This window comes from Oxyura jamaicensis, chromosome 6, assembly GCF_011077185.1.
Source record: "Oxyura jamaicensis isolate SHBP4307 breed ruddy duck chromosome 6, BPBGC_Ojam_1.0, whole genome shotgun sequence".
Taxonomy (NCBI): domain Eukaryota; kingdom Metazoa; phylum Chordata; class Aves; order Anseriformes; family Anatidae; genus Oxyura; species Oxyura jamaicensis.
Genome location: NC_048898.1, coordinates 19,353,385 through 19,372,049, shown reverse-complemented (window position 1 = coordinate 19,372,049; position 18,665 = coordinate 19,353,385). Strand labels below are relative to the sequence as shown.

The 18,665-nt window shown below is 37.4% G+C and overlaps 1 protein-coding gene across 1 annotated transcript in view; it reads left to right on the top strand.

The window, feature by feature from the left end:
- HTR7 (5-hydroxytryptamine receptor 7) overlaps window positions 1–17,172 on the top strand; it is a 39,023-nt gene extending 21,851 nt beyond the window's left edge. Inside the window, exons 2-3 of the mRNA XM_035329796.1 lie at window positions 6,790–7,536; window positions 16,304–17,172. Coding sequence (XP_035185687.1) covers window positions 6,790–7,536; window positions 16,304–16,340 — 784 coding nt within the window. The 3' untranslated portion in view covers window positions 16,341–17,172. The remainder of the gene's footprint in view (window positions 1–6,789; window positions 7,537–16,303) is intronic.
- The last annotated feature ends 1,493 nt before the right edge of the window (window positions 17,173–18,665 follow it).

Below are 18,665 nucleotides of genomic sequence, written 5' to 3'. Positions count from 1 at the left end.
CAATACTGTACTTAACATATACCCACTCTAACAGTAGGAATGTCTTCCTTTTGTAAAGATAAGTTATTTATAGGAAATATATTTAATTGAGAGCAAGAGGACAAATAATAGAAAACGTTAACCTTGCTGAAGGCATAGCAAATATTTCATGACAATTCTTCCAAGCATCACAATTTAAGTATCACTATTTCAATAATATCAGTAATGTTGAACTTACTTGAAACATGAAGAGTAAGCATCTAACATAATAGATACCACTACATTTAAGGTCTTACCATACCATACCATTTAAGGTCTTTCATGTTACAGCATTCAAGATTGACGACAAAGGAGAAATTAGGGCCTCAACCACTTCTAGCAAATGCAATTAAGAAGTGGAATCTGGCAACTGTGCTGAGACTTTTTTTTAGAGTGTGTGCTAATTCACTGCATAGAAAAGATGCGATGTTTAGCCAGATGGAGCACAGAAGAAGTTGAACAGTCTTTTTTTTTTTTCCCTCACTAATGGTTTGATTTTCTTAGTTCTGTTGTCTCACTCTGAAATTGCACAATACTTAGTGTTTACATTTTGAAGTGATCTAATACATACTCTGAAAGCTGTCACATATGCAATAAAATCAGTAACAGTTCACTTCTGTGAAGAAGAGTATTTCTGTTACTGCCTCTGAAATATATTCCTCTTCTGTGACAATAAACTGTGAGTTATCATGAAGTGATTATGAGGCCAGTCTCTATTGCAGAAAGACAGGTATCAAGGCCATCATACAATAATTAACAAGGTCAGTTTTCACATTATAACACCATAGTCATGCACTTTAATACCTATATCTCACCACTTAAGTCTTTTTGTATTTTTAACCCTTTGCTCAATTGCTTAAGTACGTGATAAGAATAATACTTCCCTGATCAGTTTATATAGCTTATTTGTCTAAATGCAGTTCTGTGGGACAAAGCATCTCCTATTTAGTGTGTACACAGTACCTCTGAAAAGAAGACAATTTCAGTTAGGGTGTTCAATGTAGCCATAACAGAAATAATAGATTTGACCATTGTTTCAGCATGTTATATTTAATTTCCCTTTTAATATATCAAAACAAATCAAAGCAAAAACAATAATTCTAGATAGATTGGCATACTAGGGATGGTTCTGAATGCTGGATAGCTTTAGGAATAGCATCGTCCTTCTATTCTTGCTAAGTATCTCTTAATGTTGCACTGAATTGAACAGAAAAATGTGGAAGATCATGAGAGAACCACGGCCACCAACGGAAGAGCAAAAGATTTGCATCATTATTCAGGATAAGTTATTATGGCAGGTGAATCATTAGACAGGATTGTATAGCTGTGGGTTGGCAAATAAGCAAATACAAGGAACTATGTATTGAAGCTGAAAAGCTGCTGTACTAGAAAAAGAGCACAAAAGCAAACTAGTAAGCATTTTTGTACTTTTTAAGGAAAACACTTCTATAAAAATCAAAAATAGGAAGAACAGAAAACCTCAGCTTAAGCTCAACTCCAACTCAAATAGTAAAGTGACAGAAATAGAAGAGTATCAGATTCCTGATAGAAATAGCTGTAATACACATCTGTGTAATTTTCACTACAGCTTTTCCAGTTCTTTTCCACAGTATTCTGATCTGCTTCATAAAAGCAAGGTCAGAGCGTGGCAGATGCTAAACTGATTCAGGAATAACCAACTGATAGATAAGGTCAGTGATAGGGAGTAACCAGCCAGATAAAGTCTTAGAAACAAATGTGCACTAATTAAAATAGAATTCCATCTACTTATAAAGTACATGGAGACCAGAGGCAAAGGAATTATGTGTGTGTGCTTCAAAAGAAAGCATAAGCAATCCCCATGTCACGGTGCATTCAATTTACTATTGGGTTATGCAGGAGGCTTTCAAACAGTTTTGATGCTCTTAGCTGTTTATTTTTCTGTTACTCTGACTATCATCACAGACAAATAACAGAGATGAATTGGACCATCCTAATACTATTTTCTTTCTATTGTTGAAGTTGATGTAGCTGTTAAGTTTCAGTTTGTCTCAGTTTGCTTTATTCGTAATTCAGAAGGTTGAGGGAATAGACCTATCACAAAATTTCCAATCTAGCTATGAACAATTTACCATTTTACAGCCTAAATATAGCAAATATTTAGCTTTCTCAGGTGGGAACAAAGAAAAGGGAATTAATTTTCTGCTGGGAAAAGAAAAAAAAAAAAAAAAAAAAAAGATTCAAGCCACTATTTCAGGTTAACCTGAAATGCTACCATGCCTGGCACTGCTGCTTTTTTATTTTTGGAGAAAGAATTGGTATCTTCTTCCGTATCTATGGAATTGTTTCAGTCACAAATGGAGAGTTATTCACATGCGGATAATGAGAAATATTTTCATGATTTTTTTTTTTTTGATGATGAGGAGATGCCTGTGTGAACTCACTTCACAGTAGTGGAGAAAAAGCAAACTATTTTTTACAGTTTTCTAGGTTAGACAATAAAGTAAACATATTTACAATAAAAGAAATTGTATTGAGCCTGTAGGGTGTTCGGATTTTTTTTTTCCTTTTTGTTTTTTTTTTTCAATATATAGTAACATCAAGTGGCACACAGTAGCAGTCCAGTTTTCGGCCTGCTAATCATTGTGCCAGCGGTAGAATATGACAGCCATCACAACAAGCAAATAGCTAAGAAAAGCACAGATGGGAGGAAGGAATACAAAGAGTCACAGTAAGATAAAATGATGTGCCAGAAATGGAAACCAGGGTCTGTGGATTCCTGTTCTGTCTGTGACACACTGCCTACCATCCATGTAAGCTACAGCCCAACGCTTTCTGTAGTATTTAGTACACTGAGCACACTCATAACAAATGCCTGTGTGATCTGCAGTTCAAGTGACAATGGAGACTGTGTTAGCCCTGTGGGACAAAAACTGTCCTAATGGATCATTGTAATACATCAACATCAAAAAGACAGAACGAAAACAAAACTAAACAAAAAGCCCTGAATGTTCTCCTATACAGTTGTACTGGTTTTACTATTGTCTATAACAATTTAGAGGTTCTGGGAAAAAATTCAAAATGATGGGGAGACAGATTTTTATTAAGAGAAAGGGAAAAAATGACTAATTCATTTACCTTTTGCATTGTTCTTATTGCAAACGTGGCAAATGGTGGCTGTTCACAATAGTTGATGATAGCACCCCAGGAAGGAAGAAGCTCTTCGCACCTATGTATGAGCAGAACTACAGAAATGGGATGGCAAGTGATGATTATTCCTCCCTAGGGATGGGCACCCCTTGTGCCTCACACCTGAATAAGACTGCAGCACAGGGGGCAGTTTATAATCCTCCAACAGGAAAGAGAAGAAAGCAAAAGAAATTAGCCCAGAACTGGGGATGTGCTCATGGGTTTACACATAAATTTAAAAACAATTTTACTCTGCCCCCTCACTATTTCCCTCTGTTTGGTCTACATTCTCTGCTCTTACTTTGAGCTATTTGAGCAAGGGATTGTCTTAGAGATTTCAGTGACGTAGTACAAGAAAAGTTCCCATAATCTTTCTGTCATTATATGCACTAGATACTTGCAACAGGTCGTCTCTGCTCTTTTCCCTCCATTCACTCAGCAGCCTTTCTTTCTGGAGTGGCAGCAGGGCTGTGACCAGACCATGGGTCATGCTTGTAGCAGTGATCCCATAGTGGTTTGGGGCAGGATCCTGCACTTGGGTGTGCTGCACACAGTATCAGGCAATGCAGAATGAGAAGTAATGGCCAGGTGCCTGCAATAGTGAGCTTCTGGGGAGAAACCTAGATTTAGTCCCTACTGTGTAATACGAACAGGTGGTAAAGAAGCCCTGTCTGACACAACTGTGTATTCAGGAAAGTCAACAGAGGAAGAAGAATAGCAAATTGCATTGCCCTTTTCTTACCACTGAGAACTAAGGCATGATTTCTTTCATGCCAAGATCAAAACGAACATCTGTGGCATGGAAAAGGAACAAATCTCAGAATAGCAAGTCCAAGACACTTCTTTCTTGTGTGGATGTCTGAGATACATGAAGTGGGCTTTTTGGGGAATTTGACTTCAATCTTTCCCAGCATTAATGTCTCAAGATGTTACATATTTTTGGAACGATACAGTAAGTTCAGCTGATTTACCTCTAGTCATTTTGGAAGGTAGTAATTAAAGATTAAGCATTACAAAGTATATTTTTGCAATGAATTTGACACAACATTTTTGAAACGCATGAATGTATTAAGTCTTGGACGCTCTCTAGTGTATTAGACAACAGTGATGATTTACATTATTTTGAAGTTGCAAGTAAGTTTTCAAGGGTAATAGATTTCATATAGAGATAAAAAGATAAAGTTCCTTCATTTATGCCTGCTGACTTTTTTTCCTATCATACTACATTTACCGAGATGGATAAGGCAGAAAGGATGCTGGTGTATTTTTATGTTAATTAATGTATTTTAATTTCAAATAGCATTTTTAAAGCTCAGATAGCTTCCCAAAAAAAAGTGGTGCCAGGGCAAAACCAATGAATTTTAATTATTTTCAGTATACTTTTGCTTTCATGAATTCTTTTTGTTATATTCTGATACCTCACTAGGCATTCAGCCTGTGTAGCCCACAGATCTGATTTTCACATAAATCTAATTTAACTGTTTTGGCTCCATAATGAAGCTCACCTCATAATCATATTATTTTTAATGAGCAATTGAGTAATAGCTAGAAAAATACATACCTCGGGAAGGTGGACCAACTTTTTAAAGATTTTTTTTTTTAAGCAATATACTGTGAGTGACATATAAGTTTTCTGCACAAAGGGTGCCTTTAGCTCTTTTGTAGCTGAGTCAGGCTATGCTCAGACAAATTTTAAGGGTGTGCCACTGCTGTCCCAGAAAGAATGGGTTGGTTTGAGCAACTTTCCTCCTTCCTCACTTTGGAGAAGTCTCCCTCCTTAGCAGTGCAACCAGTTTTGGCTACTGCTGTGTAAAATAGAAATCTCCGTGGCATCTACAGTATGCCCAAGGCCTCTGGCACTGGGGTGATGGTTATGTTCTAAAGATGATGATGAGATGGACAAGAAACAACCTTTTCTAACACTGTGATCCATGTTCATACATCCTAGTGCCTTAATTCCAGCCAATTTTAATACTCCTAGCTCACAGCACCACCAGGCACGACTTCTTTGGCACAGTAGAGGACTGCTGTCATTTGCTTGTGTTTGCTGTCAAGAAAAGGACACAATAAACCGGTTTGTCCGTGGTATAAAACTTGCCATATCAGTAATATAAATGTCAGTGACGTTGTTGACAGTGGTTGTTGTTACTCATCAGAACAGATCATGAAATGATGCATCCCTTTTTTTCTAATACTGTAGCATACCTGGGTTCTTGTTTAAAGCAGCAGCGCTGGCCATAATTTACTGCATTGCAGTAAAATCAACAATGCAGCATTCTGCAGAGCTAGGAAAATACTTGTATTTTGACTTGCTGGGTGAATAGGGAGAGGAAAAAATGCTCAGATAAAAAAAGAGTATACTCATATTACTATATTTCTTGTTTATAACCTTCCAAAACCTTCACTGTATGCTGGTACCTCTTGAAACCCAAACCATGTTCTGAAACCTGTTGTGAAACCGTGTCTTTTATGAGTACGTAGTGATGTGAATCACATTGCTTTTTATGAAAATTCTTCCTTTGGGGGGGTGGGTGGGTACAAAGGAACAATTTGAGAAGTTAACAGGAAGTTCAGTTCCAGCTGAGCAGAGACCAAATTTCAAGTATAAATGTTAGGTGGAAACAAACAAACAAGAAAAGCCACCAAACATCTAATTCCATCTAAGAGAAAGCTCCCGTCATTAGAGAGGAGATAAAGAGATCATCTGTAGTTGAGAGCAGACAAGCTTAGGATCTTGCTGTCCAGCTATATGAGACAATAGTGATAAATGTAAAAAACAAACAAACAAACAAAAAGTGGTTTAAGCTCTCATAGCTTTGGAAATGTGAAATTTGTCAGCAGACTTAATTTTTTTCTACGAAAACTTGACACGTAAACGTGTTTCTTGTCTGTTTGCGATTATTTACCATTCTAAACTTAGCTTCTGGTAAAACCATGTTTTTTCACAGGTCTTCCTGAACTGACACTGTGATAGATTGTTATTTTGTTCGGTAGAAGTTAGGATATTGAATAAATGTCATTTCTAATTAGATGATAAAAAGAATTATTGTAGTATTGGAATAATCTACTCTTGACAGAAGTTTACAGTTTGTAGTGCCTGTCTGAAGCGTGAAACTAAGAAAGACAACTCATCATCTCAGATTAGTGGCAGGGATCTTCAAAAGTGTTGAATATGTAAGAGGAATGAAGATGAATGCATGCTTCTTTGTACTTAAACATCCACTCAAAAATATACTATATGTTTGTGGAGCACACACTTGTCTACACACCATTGCATAAGTTAGCCAAATAAAACTTGGTTTCAGAATTTCCTTAATAACCAAAAAATTAATTATCTGCATGAAGATTGCACAACTGCATTAAAATCCCAGTCCTCTGTGGCTAGAGATTTCCCTCTAGGAAAGAGCTTTTATACAGAATACCAGCACCATAAATCTTAAAGTGAAAAACCTACACATGGATTAACGAGTTTGAAACACGTGCATTGAAAAATGTAAAAACAGAATCCTTAGCTAAAGTTATAATATTTAATAGCAGACTATGAGAAATTATTTTTATTGTTTAACCACTGCATTATATAATAACTCTACATTGTTGTTCTAGGTACCTGGGAATAACAAGGCCTCTCACGTATCCTGTAAGGCAGAACGGGAAGTGTATGGCTAAAATGATCCTGTGTGTATGGCTCTTATCTGCCTCCATCACCATACCCCCGCTCTTTGGCTGGGCCAAAAATGTAAACGATGAAAAGGTTTGTTTGATCAGTCAAGACTTTGGCTACACAATTTACTCCACAGCAGTTGCGTTTTATATCCCAATGTCAGTGATGCTTTTCATGTACTATCAGATTTACAAAGCTGCTAAGAGGAGTGCTGCCAAACACAAGTTTGCTGGTTTTCCCCGGGCAGAAGAAATGGAAGGGATTTCTATGAATGGAGCTGTAAAACTGCACAAGGAATCTGAAGAATGTACTAACTTTTCACGACTCCTGAAGAACGACAAGAAAAACATTTCCATCTTTAAGAGAGAACAGAAAGCTGCCACTACACTTGGAATTATTGTTGGGGCTTTCACCGTGTGCTGGCTGCCCTTTTTTCTCCTCTCAACTGCCAGGCCCTTTATCTGTGGTACAGCGTGCAGCTGTATCCCACTGTGGGTTGAGAGAACATTTCTATGGTTGGGTTATGCAAACTCCCTCATTAACCCTTTTATATATGCCTTCTTCAATCGGGACCTGAGGACAACTTATCGCAACCTCCTGCAATGCAGATATAGAAATATCAACCGGAAACTATCAGCTGCAGGGATGCATGAGGCTCTGAAGCTTGCAGAAAAGCCAGAATTTGTTCTGTAAGGTCACTTATCCTTTACTATGGCAATTTATTGTTTTGTCACATTAGCTTTGATTTGAAAGAGCTATGGGAAGAAACAGGTTTCTTGAGCACTGCTAATGGTCACCAAGACACTGGAGGGTTGCAAAGTTAATTCCTGTACAACCCCCTAGTCCTAGCTAGCTCAGAGAAACAAGATGACAATCTAAATAATTTGGTCACGGGGAAAAGAACTGAAGTGCTAGATATCAGAAAGAGGAGGGTAAAATGTAGTGCAAGATTTTTGAGCTGCTAGTGAGGAAAGAGCAAAGTTGCTCAAACCAACCCATTCCTTTGCCTCTTGGCCCCAGAAAACTTTTAGTAGCTCTGAATATTGGATGCAGCTTGTATCCTAGAGAATTTTGTTGTAATAAAGACCCATGAATGGCGAAAAGTTAAGTATAACTCATTTCTTTCCTCTTTGTTATCATAAAAATAAACCATCCAAGATGAAGCTGGATCAGAGAAGTTATAATGCTTAGAAATTCTCTTTGTTGTGAAAAACACATGTCCATAAGGTGTTAATTTACTGGATTGCCTGGGAAGAAAGTACTTCACGAAGACCATTTGTTGCCTTTGCACAGCAACTATGCCATGGAAAAAATACATTACACTTTGAATGTGAATATAAGTTTGAGTAAATTCACATGGACTACAGCTACTGCTGCCATGCAGCACAATTAGTTGCATTGCTTCTATGGTAATTATACCAGGTAAAGATCTTGCCCTATATTGCTAATAGAACAAATGTCTGATAACCATTTGTTTCAGGAGCTGTCTGGTCTTTGTCCATCTTTTCTTCCTTAAATTCTCTAGGCTTTAGCAGTTGAGCCTTTCTCTAATCTAAATGGAGACTGCCTACACTCAAGGCTTGGTTTCTGTTGATAAATGGCTAGTCATTGTTCCAATAGAGTAGTTAATTTTATGCTTATTTGGAAGCTCTTCTAGCTTCTTGGGATTTCTTTCCTTTCTGAAGTCAGTAAGACGATGACATTCAGAGACATCTGGACTTAATTTTTACAAACTGATTTTGGTCATCACTTCTGCTTAAAATGATATAAAACCTTGCCTTGTGTAAAGAACCAAGAACATTTATGATTTTTAGTTCTTGTTATTTCCCTCCACCACTGCAGCTCTTCCAAGTGTGTGATTCTACTTCTCCTGATATTGGTAACAAAGCTCTTGCCTCAGTGGAACACGATCAAATATTATGATGATATTTTTATATATCAACAATAACAAATTCATTAATTATTTTTACGCACTATAGCAATATATTAATATAAATGTGCTAATTATGTGATATATTAACATAGTAAGATAATAATAAGCTTATAATAACATATAAAACAAGATGTTTCCTATGGACACAGAGATGGCACTGCCTGCCGGGTTGCAGAGGAAGCACAGGGTGTATTTTTCAGAAGCTGGGTTTTCAGACATCTGGGCATTGCAGAGGAGACAATGCTCACTATCAAAACACCTCAGCAGCAAATCACATTTAGGTTACCTTATGTCCCCACTTTTTCAAGTGTCTCTTTAAGCCAAAATGACTTAGTCTGGATTTACATCATTGAATTAATTTTAGCAGTGAGAAATTTGTGCCAGAGTCTTGTTCAAAGCATGCAGAGATTGCTGCAAACACTCGAGCTTGTAAGTAGAGGTTACAAAATAAATAAGACCTGGATCGACACGCTGAGCTGTGCACACCGAAATAAGCTTAAGCCATTTTAGATGGATTTATACACCAGGATATATCGAGTCAAGGTATATTTTGGCCTCATTTTTAGAAAAGCGTAACAGTTTTCTAACAGTAAAATATATGCTATATCCCAGGATCAGAAAGTTTTTGTAAAAAATGTTTCAAATTATTTTGAAACATTCTGATTTCAGTTCCTTCTGCAATATTTAAAAGTGGACAAAGAGATTTTGACTAAGAATGTCTGCAACCTTTGTAGTGGAGAGTGGGGATTGTGTTAATTCAAGCGTATTTTCCATATTCAGCATGAAATTATGGATATTTCTGACTGTTACCTATCAGAGAAGCATTTGTTGTTGTTTTTTAATTCCTACCATGAGTGAGAAGTTTTCACTTGTTTTCTGTAATTTTCTTCTCCTATATGAGATATTTAGATATTTTGTAGAATATAGAAACAAAAGTATCTGTGAAGATTTTGAGTGGAATTTTAAAAATCTGAGGCTGATTTAAGAATTCTGAGCATAAATTTCAGCTGTTATTATTCTGTGGGAAAGTCTGAGAAGTTGTAGTTGCTCCAAATAAGATTTTTTTTTTTTTCCCTGAAATATAGAAGTGTCTTTAGGAGTCAAAAATTGACATTTGCTCAACTGTTACTAAAGGCAATTGCTTTCCTCAGGGAAAGTGTCCTGCAGGACACCTCTTCTCCTCTACCATCTGTTTCAGGTAACAAGATCCTGGGAAAGATCGAGAATCGTTTTGGGCTATGTCAGTCCTTGAAGTTTTTAGAAATAAACAGCCGTCTTTCATCTGTGGGTGTGTTTAGAAAGAAAAAGTATTCAGCGAAAAAAGTAAAAAAGTTGAGAATATTACAACAATGTATTTCCCAAGCACGTGGGTAACATGGAAAAGAAGAAAGCTTCTAGACAGAATTGTAACTGAAGGAGACTCAAATGAGGAGCATAAAGAAATAATTGCTTGGGGTCAAGAACAAGTCATTTTACTTTAAAGTGAATAAATAAATAAATGGAACTGCAGCAAAATACCCAACTAGTATTTTCTTTAATTAGACAATATGCTGTTAATCTGACTTTGAGGATAAGGACACAAACATAAAAAATGATTTTACAAACCCAGTGAGAAGAATGTTTTAACCACACCACTTAAAGGGAATCCGGGCCCTTAAGCTCAGTGTCGCTCTGGAGTTAGAAAAGTGTTTTACTAGGTTTTGCCCGTTTGTTTTTAATACCATCATGAAGTGAATCACAACTTTAGGTAACATCTGTTCCAAAGTAAAAGCAAGGAAATCTAAGCCAAAAATTACTTTTAAGAGATAGCGCATATTGTCCAACTCTATAAACTGTAGTCAGAGAAGAATGTGGACAACTGTGACAACTAACTCTATAACCCTACACCTGGGAGTAATGGAAAATTTCATCTGTCCCATCCTTAAGCTGCAGCCCGAGATGTGAGAAATCCCGTGTTAACTACAGAGCTTGAAAGACTTGAAATATTGCACAGCCTCAGGTTTTCTATGAAGGTTTTCTGTCACTTTGTGTACTGCTCAACAGGAAAGGTTCAAGCTGGTCCACAGGTGCACAGGACAGCAGAGTCAGGGAAACAAGAAAGCCTGGAAAAAGCTATTGTAGAGAATGGGTTTGCCTATTAGCTATAGTGCAGAACTGGCCTTGCCCCAGCTGGATTTTCTGTCTGAGGAAACTCAGTGCAGCATTTGTTATTAGTTATAGTACCCACATTCATCATTTCTGATTAGAAAGCTTAGTCATATTGCTCTATGTCCCAGACCATCTTTCTACTGGCCAGTAGTTCCAAAATTGATTTCTACCCACTACTATGTGATTTCTGGATGGTGATGGTGGCAAGAAGACATCGAGTTTTGCTTCTGTTTACTAGACTGACAAATTTTTGAAAGAGTTGTTCCTATTTCATTCTCACATCATACTTGTGTCTGTTTTCCATGGTCTCAGGAGGCTGCTTTGCCTTTTTACTTACTGCATAGCTCTCGAGTAGGAATTTACCCCTCCTTGTTGAAGCAGGGAAGAAGTCCCCACAACACACTATTAGGTTAGGGCTTTTTTTTCATTTGGGAGCTCTCTGGATGATATTTCTGGGGAAATGTGGCCAGCTGTACTAGCTCCAGGAATGACCACTCAGCTATACCATGCCTGAACACTGGGAGAAACAAGATGATACCGGCTACTGCTCAAGCAGCAATTTCAGAGTAATCACCAAAGCCTGTACTAGGACCTGAATAAATCAGGAGGCAGACAGCACTGCTACTGTGCAGCTGATGCCAGAAAGCACCTACCTCACCTCTTCAAACAGCACAAGTGTCCACTCAGGATCAGGCACGCTCCTCAGCTACAGCCCAAAATCTTCAATTGCTGCAGAAGTATCCAGACATCGACACAGGGAGATGTCAGTCAGAGCTTCTTTGCTTTGTATGCCTCCTTTGTTCAACAATACGGTGGTATGTGAAAATCCTCAAGTGCAGCCATTGAGTGAGCCAGTTCCCTAAAAGGGATTTGAGACACAGCTGTGCTAGAGATCCCTCCCTGAGCCTAGTTTTCAGTACTGCAAACACATTTTACTGAATATAAACATGCTGGCCTAAAAATAAACATAAAAATTAAAAGCCAGAGGGGCATAAGAAGATAACTCTTGCCCAGCAATAGCCAGTCTAGAATTTATCCATAAAGGTCGCATTGGTTCTCAATGGCTCCCAGGTGAGGGGATCCTGGAAGTGCCTCCTTCACCTGACATAGCCTTTCCACACTGGCCTCACACCAGCAGGATGGCAGCCAACGCCTTGGTGGTTCTTTACCAGAAGCCCATTGCACCCTTCTAGTCACATCCTGCTCAGATGCACTATATTTATGCCATTTTTCCTCAATAAACAGGGCACAAAGCATCTTACAGTAAGGGCTTTAGATGAACAGACTTGGACTGAAAAGTTCTTTTGCACAGAAAAGTTCCTTTGCACAGAATTTGATATAACAGTTCTGTGAAGGGTTTGCCTTGTTTTTCAACCTTCCCTGCCCACCTCTATCCCTGTTCCTTTCCATTGAGTTACTTGGCTAGTGTCAAATCACTAACTCTTCTCAGAGGTTCCTAAGTGTGACCGCATTTCTTTATGGCCATTCCAGCTGAGAGCTGCCTTTGTCAAGTTACAGCAAATCCCCTGCAAAGCACTCACTCCTTTAGGAGCAGCAGATAATCTGCAGGGGATCCACACAGTAAAAGCATATTATAGTATTCCCTGGGGTATTTTTCCTCCTATTTCAAATAAAACTCAAGGATTTATTGTGGTGCCAATACGAACTATACTGCCCTTGGTCACTTGGTACTTCTCTTTTGAGGGAGACTGTCTGGGGTAGAAGACTCATTCCTAACATTTTCTCCCAGCTCCCACTGCATACCTACACGTAGGTTTAACACTGTGGCACAGTACTGGCACTGATCTCATAACTCCTCTGTTTAGTCAGAGTCTTACTGTGTAAAAACAGAAAAACCAGAGTCATAAAAATTGTGAATTCACAATAATATCTCGTTAATTTATGCCTACTGCTTCACACTGCAGTTTCATGAAAAGAAAAACATGTTTTTTTCAGTCTGTTCAGATGTTTTACTAGCTTGCACCACCTGCAGAAAGATGTTAAATGGTGAAATAAATCTTCTACAGTGAGACAAAAAAGGAATTATTTATCAAATCAATATTGTAAATATTGCAGAGTCCATTCACTCCCCCCACCCCCACCCCCAGGGAAATGGATTTCCTGGCAGCCCTGGCTCCAGACACTGGGGTCAGCACAGCATCTCTGGGAGAGCAGCAGTGAGGTAAGTTTGGGGATCACTGGCTGTGATGCTGTAGGCACAGAACTGGAAGGTGTTTTGAAGCAATGCCACATTGCTTTCCTCTAGCTACCAACTTAGGTTCCGTATAATCTTTATTGTCGTTCAGGAGAAGCTACTCAAAGTATAACATTTTCAGAAAACACGCAAGATCAACGTACTGTCAAATCTTCTTCAGGGCTTGCTGAGGAATTTGTTGTCATTTAAAAACAATGTTTCACAGGGAGAGAGAAGGGAGAGATTCAGAGACGTGGGAATAGTCTTAATATGCAAAATGATTAGTGTCCCAGAAGAGAAGACACTCACCCCCCTATTTAAAAAAATTAAGATGATAGGAGGGAAGAGAACATATTTTTCTTCAAGCAAACAAACTGACCCCACTGCAGTGGAGGACTCAAGCATATTAAAAAAATAATAATAACACAACAACACACACACAGATATAGCCTAAGAAACACTGCACTAAAAGAACAATCCTTGCAATGTGCAAGTAATACAAATTTATATCCATCTTTACTGATTTTAATCTCTTAAGTAGTTATTGCCACTAAAGAGTGGGCTTGGCATGAACTTGAAGTGAGTTAATACCGTTTTCTATACCTGCTTTTTAAAGATTTTGCCAAATAAGCCTGTCATCCTCCGCACTCACTATTCTGGCACCCCTTCAGCTGCCCTGCTGCACTGCCAAAACCCGTTCTCATGCTGCAACATTTGCAATAGGGCAGAATAGCTTTTACTCACTGAACACTGAAGTATGTTTATGATTTCCAGCTAAGTTAACTTTGCTGTTAATTTTTCCTTGCTGCAGATCAAAAAACCAAACCAAACCAAGCAACCAAAACCCACAACGCAGTGAGATACTGTGATTTCTTTGAGCTATTCATATGTAGTTCCTGGAAGGGATAATATTTTGATGATTTGTAGGCTTTGTGACTTCACTGATTAAAATGATTGTTTCTGTTATTTGTGAACTTTCACATAGAGTTAGACAAGTTAGTTCAGCAAAAAAAGTGCTTGCAGATGTATCAATGTTTTCAGAAGTGAGAGACCAATGCACTTTCATAAACCAACATACCAGACTGAATAAATATTTTTTGTGTAGTTTTCTATCTACTCACTCAAAACCAACAATATTTCATTAATTTAGTAGTTGTGTGGTCTTGTTAGTTCCAGAAAATTGTGTTTACATTATGCTTTTTTTTTTTTTTTTTTTTTTTTTTTTACTTTCTACAAGAGAAGAGAAGGACACTGTAGTATCCTCATTCAGCCCTTCTGGAGAATCTATGTTTTAAAGCATGGAAAAATATAGCAGAATTGAATTGGATAAAATCACTTATGTTTCAGAAAATTTTGCATCTTTGGCTGATCTAACCAAGGCTTCTGCAGGTCTCTGATATAATGGCAGAGATTCATCAGACAAATCTACTGTCCTGAAGATGGTTGCAAGGAAAAGAAAAAAACAGGCCTATTAAGTGAACATCTACTTCATGACAATAGTTGCTAAAGCAAAACAGGCCCCAGCTAATCAGTAAAAAACAGCAGTGATATTTTGGTGATTGTAACACTTAAACAGCATAATGACAAAATGTTACAGCTGCTTTATAGAAACACAGAAATGCGTATCTTAATGGTAAGTGTTTCCAAACTGAGTAAGAGCTACTTACTCAAAGTTGTAGCGACTGATTTCCTTGCACATTTAATTACTGGAGACTGTCACAAAGGAATGCTGGTGCAAGTTGCAGCAGTTTTGCAATCTAGTAAAACAATTTTATGTTAGCACGGGTTTGCTGTAAGGATTATACTATTACATATCTAGATAGAATATACACCTTCCATATTCTAGGTACAAATAACTTCTCCAAGATAACACATTAAAGAAGTCCAAATATTTATAAATGTTTATATTTATTTATAATATAAATATTATCTCCATAACAGAGATAATTAAAGGGTAACATGAGAACCAAACAAGCATAGACAGCTTGAAACCTTTTGGATATTTGGTTGCCAACATGCAGAGAGCCTATCTGCTCCTTGCATTTTCTTCAAATGTATTCATCCAATGAACATGGTACATGAACAGAAAATAAAAAGCCACATAATTTGCCTTAGAACATGTCATTAAAGTCCAGAATTTTATTTTGGATTTTAAAAACACCTAAAACTAGCTAAATTTAATGTTTCAAAAAGTCCTTAGACTTTTTAGTCCTATATGACTAGTGTTAAAATTGGAAATAATTACCTGGTTAGTTCTCAGAAGTCCCTACCTGCCTACCTGCCTCCCTTTAATTTGGATACTTTTTTTCCATGATGTGTATTCATGTAATAAGATAATGAGTGAAAGGGCAGGCTTGTCTGTAAAATGCCTATTCCCAATACATTTGCTGATGTGAATAATCCAATGATTTCAACAGGGAGACTATAACAAGACAAATGCTCTACACTAAGGACAGACAAAACTGTGTTAGGGTGCCCCCAAAATCTTGTAATCTTACAAATGCTTGTTACAGAATTTCAGCCTTTTCAATATATGGGGATTGGCTCTTCCCCTCACCAAATGTGAGATGAGAGGCAGGAATTGGCCCTAATTGCAGACCGAACAGTGTTATAAGGAGGAAAAAAAACAGTAGCATGACAGCTAAGCAGAATATTCTGTGCAAAGTTTTTGCAGTAACTGCTTGTCTATAGATGATTTTATGAAACTGGGGAAGAAATCTTCATTACTGCTCTGGCTCCTTTCTTTTTCTCTGGCCTGTGAGGTGTCCACAAGCAGTGACACCACGCAGGTCTGTGCTGCAACCAGGGGCTGGGAGGCTGGATCAGGTGAGGGGTTCACAGGGAAAAGAGCTGTGTTTTCTGATGCTGTTGCAGCAGACACTTGGGGTTTCTGCCACCAAACTGTGTAAAATAGGAACTTCCTCAGTTCTCACAGCAACCCAAAACAAGAGGATTACAAAGGACTGAAAAAACACCCAAATCCTCCACTTTCCCCTAGCTTCCTCCTTTTTACTGGACCTCTGAGAATTACCTCGTTAGCCAGTTTTCTCTTAAGAAATGTTTCCATTTATGTTTCCATTCAGTGGCGTCTGGATCAGGACTTTTAGTTGCTCCAGGACATTTCCCATCTAATTCATCCACTTTTTTTTTTTTTTTTTTTTTTTTTTTTTTCTGAAAACAGGAGAAGTTCTGATTTCTCCAGGGAAAAAGAATCCTGACTCATGACCTGCATGAAAGCAGCCAGAAAAAAAAAAGCCAAGCCAGAACTGGAAGAAGGAAAATGAAAAGTTGGCTTCTGAAGAAATGGATAGATTTACGAAATGTACTTCATCTTCCTTTTGATAGGAATGCACTAAAAATACTCAATGAGCTCAATACATTACATTAAATACATTTCTATTGGAAGTAGTCACATCTTGTTTGTTATGGAGAAAAGTGCTGCTATATAAAAGAGAAAATAGTTTTCTGCCTTAGAAAGCCAAATCATTTCAGCAATAAAAGTTTGGCACACGGGGTGGGAAAGAAATGCAACTAAAATTCAAAGACAAAGTGCTGGACAGATTTCCACTGCATTAAACAGTGTAGGAAAGATTCATTTATGTTTACCATGCTTGTTGATCCTAACTTTGGTTTTAATATTCAGGGATCATTGGTGATATCAAATGTATTTTGTTGTACTACTAAAAGATATTTTCAAGCACATTGTAGGTCTGTGGATGCTTTTAAGGCCTGTGTTAAGGAGATTCGCTGCACCTGGAACAGGATCCACAAAGGCCACAATAAAGGACTGATTTTTGTAAAAGTGTTCCAATGTAATACATGAATGTCTGTTTAGTTGGTAAGGTGAACACAGCTTGTTGGTCTAGATCCCAATCTGCTAAGGAGAAAAGCTGCCTTCAGTTACACAGTGGCAAAGGTTAAAGGACAGAATTAGAACACACACACATTACATCGTGGTTAATTTACAAGTGGGATTGCTTTGTTTTAATGTAGTTTTTCTGATCTCCCAAATTATAGAATAAGAGCATAATTGTTATAGTTATTTCAATTCCAAAAATGTCTGGAGAATTTCCATAGCACTTTGCTTTTTGTCTTACTGGCTAGCTAGATGAGACTGACAATTATGAAGCCTGTTACTTTTTTTTTTTTTTTTTTTTTTTTTTTTTTTTGTCTCTTTAAATATTTATTTTGGAATCCAGGGTCCCAGATAGATGATATAAGTGACATTTTCTCTGTTGCTACAAAATGAACAGTCAATGCATCTGCCTCTATCCAAGCGCAGAACATGAAGCAACAGAACAAAATGAGTTTACATCTCTGTGTGTGTTTATTTTACAACTAAAATAAAACCCTAAGAATTGACAAAAATAAATAGGCAAGTGTTAATGAACAGCTGTCCCATGGAAAACTGATGCAACGAATCCTTACATGTAATTTTTTTTTTTTTGAGCTTCTCATATTCATTTTCCCTCAGAATTTCTAAATTATGTGGGGTTATATAATTCACTGTACAGTGGGACACATCATTCCTAAAGGCTCTCTTCTTTAAAGTTGCATCTGTATGAGCACTCAGCTTAATTTCATTGATGTATTATTTGTGGCAATTTAATCTACTTGCAGTTTAACCAGAATAGCTCTGGTAAGTCATCCACTGACTTACCCCATCCCTGGAGCTGTTCAAGATCAGGTTGGACGAGGCACTGAGCAACCTGATCTAGTGGGTGACGTCCCTGCCCATGGCAAAGGGGCTGGAACTAGGTGATCTTTAAGGTCCCTTCCAACCTACTCCGTTCTATACTTCTACGGCCATACATGGCATTACAGCTTTGATTTCTGTTCTTTAAATTAATATACAAGTTCATAATAGTTATCTGGATAAGAGGAAACTGTGAAAACCAGCAAAGGTCAGTTCATTACTTCTGAGTAAGAGCTAAATATGGAAAGAAATTCATTTTGTGTTAAGGCTATGTAAAACCTGGGACAGAGAGCTCACTATGCTGACACCCCAAACTAGTTCTTGTAATTACACAACAGCACACCAGAGCTGCATAGTTTCAGTACTAGGTCAGCAAGACTATTTTCATTACTTCATCGATAAAACTAACCACTGTGAACTCTGCATTTGAAATGAGTCTTTTACAATTTATTTCCTAAAGGGAATGAAAAAGCAATGCTTTTTACTTGGTTAGCCTGAAGTATTTAGCAGGAAATGGGACAGTTATTGTCAATGACTAATGGACTAGTTCTGATTGAATTACTTGAGAAAATATTCAAAGAAATGAAGCTGAAGTTGGAGTTACACTAGCAAATAATATTATAACTGTACTTAACAGGATAAGGAGAAGGTAGATCCTTACACAGAATAATAAAAAATCTGTAAATATATACATGTAATAACACACATCCATCCCTTGTATTTTAGAATCATACTGCCTCTTGAAAAGAAAGAAGTAAATATATTATCATCTAATAAGCATCTCTATCTTTTATTATCTATTAAATTCCCAGAATCATTAAAAAAATATGAGAACATCCTAGAATAA